General features: G+C 44.0%; 1 protein-coding gene across 7 annotated transcripts in view; it reads left to right on the top strand.

Annotated features, from left to right (window-relative positions):
- The window catches only part of LOC121710080 (spectrin beta chain, non-erythrocytic 1), an 87,893-nt gene that overhangs the window by 44,320 nt on the left and 33,573 nt on the right, over positions 1-10,000 (top strand). For all 7 annotated transcript variants that reach the window (XM_042093960.1, XM_042093959.1, XM_042093963.1 and 4 more), the window contains 2 exons: positions 6,061-6,212; positions 6,799-6,972. In XM_042093960.1, coding sequence (XP_041949894.1) covers positions 6,061-6,212; positions 6,799-6,972 — 326 coding nt within the window. The remainder of the gene's footprint in view (positions 1-6,060; positions 6,213-6,798; positions 6,973-10,000) is intronic.

Below are 10,000 nucleotides of genomic sequence, written 5' to 3'. Positions count from 1 at the left end.
TTATGTCAGGGCCACACCCCACTGGCAGGTGTTCGTGCGACGGCACTGGCGAACTTATTAGCCAACCCACTGCCCACCTGTAACCAAACAAACCAGGAAGATAACCAAGCCTTTCTCTCCCCAACTGTAACACACACACACACACACACACACACACACACACGTACACACGTACACACACACGTACACACGTACACACAGAGTACACACACTCTATTCTGGTTGGTCTTGGAGCAGTTTGTGTGCTTCGGTGTGTGTGTGTGTGTGATATTTCCTTGTGCCTACCAGTCTGCTATGTATCTTGTAACCGCCTTGTAAAGGCTGATCCCAGAGCTGATTATGCTTGCTACTATTTGCATGGGAAAGCAGCAATTGGCGGATACCACACCAGGAGTTTGTCTGTCTGTCTGTCTGTCTGTCTGTGTGTGTGTGTGTGTGTGTGTGTGTGTGTGTGTGTGTGTGTGTGTTTGTCCATGTGTTTTTGTCCACAGTCCTGTTTGTGTCCGCTGTCGTGTTAGTGTATGCGTGTGCATCTGTTTGCATGTACAGTGATATGCGTGTGTGTGTAGGTTTGTTTGTGTACGGGTGGTTCATGTTCATGGGTGAGACGCCTGTCAGGTCTAATAGTGTTGGAGCTGCTCCACTCATGGCCAGCATGACAGCCTTTTGTGGGGGAGAATGGCCTGTTTCTGTCACTCTGTCTCAACACTCATCTTGTGTGTCTTATGTTTGTGTGTGTGTGTTTATGTTTCTGTGTTTGTCAAGCTCTGCTGATTATGTCTAAAGCATCTTCAATGATTGCAGCTGTGTGTATTTGTGTGTGTGTGTGTGTGTGTGTTTGTCAGACAGAGGTTGAATTATAGTAATATAAGTAATTACAATCCTACCTATTACTCGGTGTACTTCACCTGATGGATGTGTGGCTACATTAAATTTAAGTGTGTGTGTGTGTGTGTGTGTGTGTGTGTTTTTCTATGTGTATGTGTTTAGTCTTTGTGTGGTAAAGTACAGTCCGTCTCTCCCCCGAGGTCTGGAATGTTCAAGGCTTCACTGTTCCAAACACAGATCAAGGTTTGGGGTCAGTTGACCAGCATACAGAATAACTTTACACACACACACACACACAAACAACACTCATACTCATACAGACTCTCACACGGTAGGAATGGTATTTCTAAATAAATTCTTCTCTGAAAGATAAGACACACAAACACATGAATGCACACACCCTTACACTCCCTTTTAACCTCCATGACATGTGATGTAAAACAGCATTCAGTTTAAGTGGAGACCATTAGGACACACACACACACACACACACACACACACACACACACACACACACACACACACACACACACACACACACACACACACACACACACCAATTTAGTGATGGTGATGGTAATTGTAATGCATCGCTCAACTTCCCAATTTTCGGTACAACTCCCTGTGCTTCACGGGATGAAAAAGACAAACATTCCTCTGACAGGAGAGCACAGCCCACATGGACAGGGTCACTACAGCTGAAGGTCTGGCCACTCAGGGGGTCACTATTCCGGGTAGGAGTGTGTGTGTGTGTGTGTGTGTTGTCCAGTAGGGATATCATGATGGAGTGTATGTAGCAATCATTGCATTTTGCACCCCCCACCCGGGTCTCTTTCACCCCCCAAGAGGAAGAGTCAGGAAATGTCTGAGTTGCTGAAGACCTATGAAAACACCGAGCTCGCCCAAAGACACACAAACAGCCATCATGATGTCTGAAGTGAGCTATGAGGAGCTATAAAGCAAACGTCCCACAGCAGGGGTGTGTGTGTGTGTGTGCTCTGCCTCCACAGCTTTCTCTCCTCCTTCTCTGTCTCTCTTTGTCTTTCTCTTTATCTCTGATTTTTTAATTCATTTATTTCTCTCTATCTCTATCCATCTCTCATTTTCTTTCTCTCTCCTTCCCTCGCTCCCTGTCCCAGTCATCCCCGGTTCTCTCCGTTTCTGAAGGTCAAATGTGTGTGTTGGGGCCCCAGCAGCACTACTTAGCACAGATGACTGGGTGGCGGCTCCCGCTGCCCTCGAGTGGCGGCAGCTCAATGACCGCAGAATGCCCTCACGGACAAAAGGCCTGTCCCTTAGCCGGCCACGAGGCATTTCTCAAACGCAACCGCACACGCTCACTAACTGGAAATCTAATCTGTTCGTTGGCTTTTCGTGGTGGCATTTCAAAAGAGGGGAGAGCTTTGACTTGATTTACAGCCAGACCGGTTTTGTGACCGATGAGAGCGAAGACCGTGCAAAACGATGGCTAATGCGCACTGGAGGCACAGAGAGACTAACAGGAAGAGAAGCAATATGTTTCAAGTGTAGATTTAATGCACATAATGATGCATCTATAGACGTTGCTTTTTAGTTCAATTAATTCATGCATTTGGCCTATAAAAATCCAAATAAGGAAAAAGATATATTGAATAGGCCCAATCAAAAATTATGTGAAATGGTGGATAGGGTTAAATTGTCTTCTGGTTTAGCAAAACCTTTGATACTCAGAACACCGGCTTATGTGTTTGGTCATTCATTGCTCAATTATTTATTCTCTTGACCACATTGTTTACTTTAGACTCTAATAAAAGGCTTGCCAGTGTTTGATGTCATTTATTTATCCCCATGTTCCTTTATCATTTATTTCAGATAAGACAGTCAAAGCCTGTGATGTCAGTAGTTTAGTTACCCACATGATCGTTAAAGAGACGTAGTACCGTAGTTTTCCGGACTATAAGTCGCACTTTTTTTCATAGTTTGGCCGGTCCTGCGACTAAGGTGCAACATATATAGTCTTGCGATTAACACGTTGTCCATCAGCCTCTAGCTTCTTAATGAATGTTTGAGTGGTCAGAGTTGGAGTCTTTGTTTGAGTGGTGGAGCTGAATTGGCTTGGTTTATGTTGATCTTCAGAGGAGAAGGGAGAGGGGGATATGGGTGGATGGAGTGATGGGGGGAGGAGAGAGGTGAGAGAGATGGATGGAGAGAGAAAGAGCGACATGGTGAGGAGGGATAGAGAGAGGGATATTGAGGGATATGGATCCTCTCCTGTTTTCTCTCTCATGAAGAGGGGCTTCCCTTCCATCCCTAAACCCTAAAGTGCCTCCTAATCCAGCCAGACCAACCAGGAATCAGATCAGGATTACCGTCATTCTGCTCCCCACACACACACACTACCAGCTGCTCATTACTCTGTTGTCTGTCTCTGTCTCTCTGTCTATAGAACATTGTGTGTGTGTGTGTGTGTGTGTAATTCCAGGTGCTGACACCAGTTCAGCATCCATGTGTGTGTCTGTCTTGAGTTCACATGCGTGTCTGTGTGGTTGTGTCCATGTGTGTCTATGAGTGTGTATTACGTGGCCCCTTGACCAGATGGCCCTCCAGACACTTGTGCATTCTTACTGTGTGTGTGTGTGTGTGGACCAGTGGACATATTTGTTACTCACTAATGGGATTGGGAGTCCGAGTCTGTGGGCATGCATGGATAACTGTGTGTGTGTGTGTGTGTGGGGGGGGGGGGGGGGTCTTCTGCATCCTGCGTCTTTCTGTGTATGTGCAGGAAGTTAGGTGGACGTTAACTGTGCTAGGCTGGGCACTTGTGAACATTCAAGCCCGTGTGTGGATAATCACACTCCTTGCTTGAAAGGTCATTGGTGGATCACATGATTGGCCGGTGATTGCGGTCAGCAGGAGTTGAGCCCCTTACTGTCCCCATCCATATGTTCTTCTGTCACTGAGGACACTCCTGTGTGTGTGTGTGTGTGTGTGACCCTATGTGTGTGTGTGTATGTTCATGACATTATCACAAAGATCGTAATGTATAAAAGTTGTAGTAATTTAGTGCTAGGACACATGAACGTTATTCATGTCCTGGAGGTTTTGAAGCTTCCTCTCGTCCTCTTCTGTTTCTGACTCTCTCACACTTGCTCAACTCTCACTCCTCCTCTCTCCCTCAGCACCCTCTGAGGGCCGGGACAGTCTGAGGAATGGTGAAGGTGCTCTATGAGGACAAGGAGAGTGAAATGGGGGCAAAAGTCTAACTAATGCCAGGAAGGAGAGAGAGAGTGTGTGTGTGTGTGTGTGTGTGTGTGTCTCCCTAATGGATCCAGAGGGTTTGACCTTGAAACTGCAGTATGCCAGAGCATGATGCCAAACACACGTACGCACACAGACACACACATGCACGCACACACACACACACTTACACACACTGCAGTGGTATTTGCCTGGACTCTGTATTGTTTCAATGTAAACAGACTTATGGGCTCTCAGAGGAGTGTTATGACTAGGCACCTCTGCTAGGCTGACATCTTTAGTCGTGTCATCCACTTGTATGCAGTTTACGTTTACTGGGCAGTTTGGAACACATTAATGTTGACACACTTCTCTAAATGGTATGGAACTGTAAAGAGCGCTATGGGGAGGGCAGTCATCACTCGTCACTTGTGGAGGACTTGATTGCGTAGACTGGCAGAATGCAGTGGCACTAGAATTCATTGTGTGTGTGTGTGTGTGTGTGTGTGTGTGTGTGTGTGTGTACGTGTGTGTGTGAGAGAGAGAGAGAGAAAATGAGATTGGGAGACGGAGTGTGTGTGTTTGATTGATGCAGTCATTCATCCTTCAGTTTGACACATAAGCCTTAATGGAGTTTGAAAACTGTGTGGCTGTTTGTCTGCTCAACAAATTGAGAGAGCATGAATATTTATGGGGCTTCGCAGCTCTGGGTAGCTCTTGGGTTCTCTTCAGTATACGGAGAGGAGCAGGTGCTTGAACATTGTGTCTAGCTGTGTGTGTGTGTGTGTGTGTGTGTGTGTGTGTGTGTGTGTTTGTGTTTGTGTGTGTTTGTGTTTGTGTGTGTGTGATAGATAGAGCATTATGGCAACTCTGTGTGTGTGTGAAAGGTAGAGCATCATGACAACTGTGTGTGTATGTGTGTGTCTGCTGTCAATCTTCTTCCATAACCCAATTCGAATTTCATTCATTATTATTTTTAATAATTGAATTATATTTTAATATTTATTGCTCAAATTTTGCCTATTATTAATATCTATGATGCATCTATATACACTGTATAAACGGGCTTATGCACAGACGTTCTGCCTTTATGTTTGATGACGCCAAATTAGCAAGTATTTCCCGATTGGGGAAAAGTTTGCTTTCTTTTTTTCTATCGGACCGCGATTCCATGAACCATTATGCCTATCAGAGAAGTGACAAAAGCACCGGACATAGCCTAGAGGAGAATTCTTGCCTGCTTTAGCTGCGCGGTTCCTCGTCCTCGGACCTACCTAGCTTGTCAGGGTGTAGCGTTATCAGATGTGCACTCAGGCTGCTTGCTGCTACATATTCTGCAGATTACGACATCGTTAGGCTAATTGTTATTTTTCGGTTTTCTGATGGAAATCCCAAAACGTTCCACACATCGCTGAAATGGTCAGGAGTGGTGATCTCCGTGGGTGCATCGCTTCTGCCATATTTAGATTGTGCATTAGACGTGACAAAAGCATTTCGTTTTCACATATTTGCTAAAAAACTCCCCAAAACACCACATTCGTATAGTAATTTCCAAATTCGAATAGTATTGATTTTTTAAATATTCGATTTGTATTCGACTTTAGAAATTCGTTCCAACAGCCCTAGTGTGTGTGTGTTGTGCATTGCAGGCTTGTATTGCTGTGATGTTGCTGTTGCTGCAGTGTTCCTATAGCGACACATCAGTGACTGAAGTTATTCATGAGATGTTTGTCCTGATCAGGAGAAACTCTGCCTGAAGGGGCGCCACTCATTAGCATGAGAAATTAACATTATGCTTTAACATTAACTTTATGCTATACATTTATGGTGCATATGCTTTTATATATATGTAGCTCATATGCTTGTGTGAGTGGTATGTCTGTGGAAAATTATTGTGTGTGTGTGTGTGTGTGTGTGTGTGTGTGTGTGTGTTTCTGACTGGCAATGAGTGTATCTATATGGGCATTGCAGACTTGCTGCTCTTATGTTAATTCTGCTGCTGTTGGTGTCTTTCAGATGAGCGAGAGGCCGTGCAGAAGAAGACCTTCACCAAGTGGGTGAACTCTCACCTGGGCCGCGTCACCTGTCGCATCGGCGACCTCTACACTGACCTGCGCGATGGACGCATGCTTATCCGCCTGCTGGAGGTTCTCTCTGGAGAACAGCTGGTCAGTTCCCACTCCTTCTCTCCTTTTCTCTCTCTCTCTCTCTCCCTCTTTTCCTGGTTTTCTTTTCTGTTCCTGTCTTCCATTTGACTTTCTCTGGTATGCACCCCCTTTAATCTGTTCGTAGTCTTCCACAACACACCACTCTCTGTTGGCTTTTTCCTTCTTTGTCTTATCGGATTCCTTTCTGGGAGCCTTATTCTATTTTCTCCGGCCTGTGCTGGTTATTTACATAATCATCACATGTCTGTTTCTGTCTGTAATCGCTCTCCAAATCTCCAGCGGTGTCTGTCTGTGCTGTACTTTAATATGCTTCCATTTTCACCGGCTTTTCTCCTTGTCTCCTCTATAGTGTTGTCTGGTTATCATTGGAATGTGTGTGCATACTTTTCCTCGACAGTTTCATCCATATATTACATTACAAGGACACACACACACACACACACACACACACACACTCGCCCAGAGACACATTGGTCTACAATACTATGACTCGGTACTCCCATCCTCAGTAAATACACCTCATGCTGTTTGTCCCACTCTATGATATGTCTAGTGTTGTCCTAACCCCTTTCACTGTCTCCCACAGCCGAAACCCACTAAGGGGCGCATGCGCATCCACTGCCTGGAGAACGTGGACAAGGCCCTGCAGTTCCTCAAGGAGCAGAAGGTGCACCTGGAGAACATGGGCTCCCACGACATCGTCGACGGCAACCACCGCCTCACGCTCGGACTCATCTGGACCATCATCCTCCGCTTCCAGGTACGATTGGATGGGCAGGTGGTCAGTCCCACAGCAGCCCTTAGTGGACAGATACAAGCCCTGACACATTTCTCAATGTGGTAGTTTGATGATGCATGATATTTAGGTTATGTCATCAGTTGTTGTGATACAGTTTGACTGCTGCCTTTGATAGGTTTAAAAAAAATATTTTGAAATGACCTTTTTTGGTGGTCAGCATTTATCCCTCTATACATTTTGCCCTGGCTAGAGAGATAATGACCATGTTAATGGTCGTGGTTATGGTATTTAGCAGACGCTTTTGTCCAAAGTGACATACAAATAACAACAATACAAAGTTAAATTTAACAGTAAAACTACATTAAGGAGAATAGAAATAATAAACAACAATGTCAATTCAATCAATAGCCTAATGAAAATAAATAAATACTATAATATACAAACCATAACACATAAGAAACACTTAATAAACGAAGTGCATGTTGAACAGATATGCCTTTAGACCCCTCTTGAAAGACCCAAAACCATCAGAGGGACGGAGAGCATTGGGCAATAAGAGTAATGTTGCAATACCTTTGTTGAAAAACACTTGGCTGACCAGTTCCATTGATTGCTGCTGTAGTTTGCTGGGGCTGTTGTGGCTAATGTGATTAGATCAGATGATTGTGCAGTGGAGTCCTCATCGCTTGGAGACTCATTACGCCTCTGGAGTGATGCAGTGTGATTGGCTTGTGTGGTGGATTACACGGACATTGTAATTAGATATTTGTGTGATATCCTTATCAAACAGGATACAATTACATGAATGTGTGGGTGTGAGAGTGAGAGTCCTATCATTGTGGAACACAAATCCAAACAGATTGCAAGTTAATTGTCCTACTAATTGGAAAGGCCTGGACGGTGTGAACACTAGTCAGTTTTATGTTCAAGTGTGTGTGTCTATGTGTGTGTAAGAATTGGGCAGAGATGACACCATCGTATCATGGGAGATGCATAAACGCATGAATTATGGACAATCCAGGATCAGAATCCAGTCAGCGTTTGTTTATATTGTTTGAAAAATGCCCCAATTGAATGTGCATTTTAGATCCTAAGGGTGTCACGATTACAATTTTATATCGAAAACGTTCGAAATTACATCTCAATCTCGAACTTCGAATTTAAAAGTAGAATCGACGATGCAGCCACACCCCCAATGTCACATCCAGCATGTATGCCAAGAAGCACAAACGCACGTGCTGAACTGCAGCATCAACACTCCTCTAATTTTAGGCTGCAGCCAGTTAAAATATACACATCAACCTACCGAAATCAAAGCCCCTCTTGCTACTTTGAAATCACCGGTGTGGAAGTACTCGTTCATTCACGTCAATTAAAACTAACTTACCCTACTCAACTTAGCAAGTGAAAAGATGATCTAGTTACAGTCCAAAGTTACTTTAAGGCTTAAAATGCACATTGAGAAGTATCCATGAACACTAACCTTGGGTCTCTTCGAAGTGTGCTGAAACGATCAAATTATAATTCTGTGTTGTTTCATTTCACTATGTTCACGTCTCTGTTTTAGCCTGTTTTAGTTGGAACGCTTTCAAAATAAAAGCCCCCCGAAACAGAAAAGGAAAAGGCCAAAAAGAGTAAATAACATATAAGGAATGCATTAATAGTAATGTTGAAAAAGAGATTGAAAATCGAATCGAATCGTGACTTTAAAATAAAAAAATTGCATCGAATCGAGGATTTGGAGAATCGTGACACCCCTATTAGATACTAATCTCTATTAAGAAGTAAATTATATTAAAGTAAAATTTATTTGTCATTAAATAGCAAACATATCGGTGTCCGAATATCAGACACTGATATGTGATTAGAGCAGAGTGGCCCTGGCTAATGACCACTCGTTGTTAATGACGGAGGTGGCCGGGAGCCAGGCATCAGAGGCTCTGTGACTGGCCCTGTGGATAATCACAGTGGACACTCCCCAGCAAATCGGCCTAATGACCAGAAGCATGCGTATCCAAAGGGCCCCTCTCTCTGAAGCTGAGGCGCCTGTGTGTGTGTCTGTTTGTGTGCGTGCGTGCGCACACACGCTTGTTGTGGTTCTTCTGATGTTTTTGCCGAGTCGGTGTAAAGAGTTAGCGCGGTGGTCTGGACAAGGCACAGCGGCACCAGTCATATCAGAAAAAAGCATCTCTCCCCATATTGAGTTACACATCTAAAACAGGAGCATGAATAGGCAGCAAGGGCTCTGTTTACACTGTAGGCAGGGTCATTTTCAGTAAATTGCTCTTGTTTAGGGGTGAGATAGGACTACATTTTGTGTTTGTACCTATATACCGGTAGAATTCCTCCCTGTGATAACAATTTATTATATTTCGAAATTGATGATACAGGTGACCTGTTTATGTTTGTATGTACTGCAAGTACTGCAGCTAACATGTAGAATGAGAACAAAGATGCCAAAAATATCCTGACGTATCGTGATCTAGTGTTAAGTCTATATCGCCCATCTCTGGTTTTGCGTGTTCAGATAACTCTCACTCGGTTAACTTGTCTTCAGGATAGGTCTCTCTCTCTGGTCATTTCTTGTCTTTATAGTCACTCGCATCCATAGGGGCTTTGTGGTCTGTATACGGTGGTTTTGTTGCGGGTTTGTGTGAAGCAGACCTAAGATTCTCACAATCAGCAAAGGGATGTAAAGACAAGAGAAATGGGCTTCCTGCCACTAGTCAGGTGAGCTGCCGTAATGGCCTCTGGTAGTCTTTGAAAATACAAGGGGCCTCATTTGTCATAGCTGCTTAGTGAAATTTTCTAGAAGTTCTGGTCCTGCCAAGATTTGAAACTGGAAAAAGATTTATCTGATGTCCTTCTCTTGTCTACATTCCTTGGCTTAACTGGACTCTGAACTGCCGTCATCTGGTTCATTTCTTATGGAAGCTATTATTTATTGTTGGACTAATGTCGTCTTTCGCACTATACCTTGATTGTTTTCTTTTTTTAAGTCGCTGGACAAAAGCGTACGTCAGCTAAATGAACAAGCGTAGATGTAAAT

The sequence above is a fragment of the Alosa sapidissima genome, chromosome 5 (assembly GCF_018492685.1).
Source record: "Alosa sapidissima isolate fAloSap1 chromosome 5, fAloSap1.pri, whole genome shotgun sequence".
Lineage (NCBI taxonomy): Eukaryota > Metazoa > Chordata > Actinopteri > Clupeiformes > Clupeidae > Alosa > Alosa sapidissima.
This window is presented reverse-complemented; position numbering and strand designations above follow the sequence as displayed.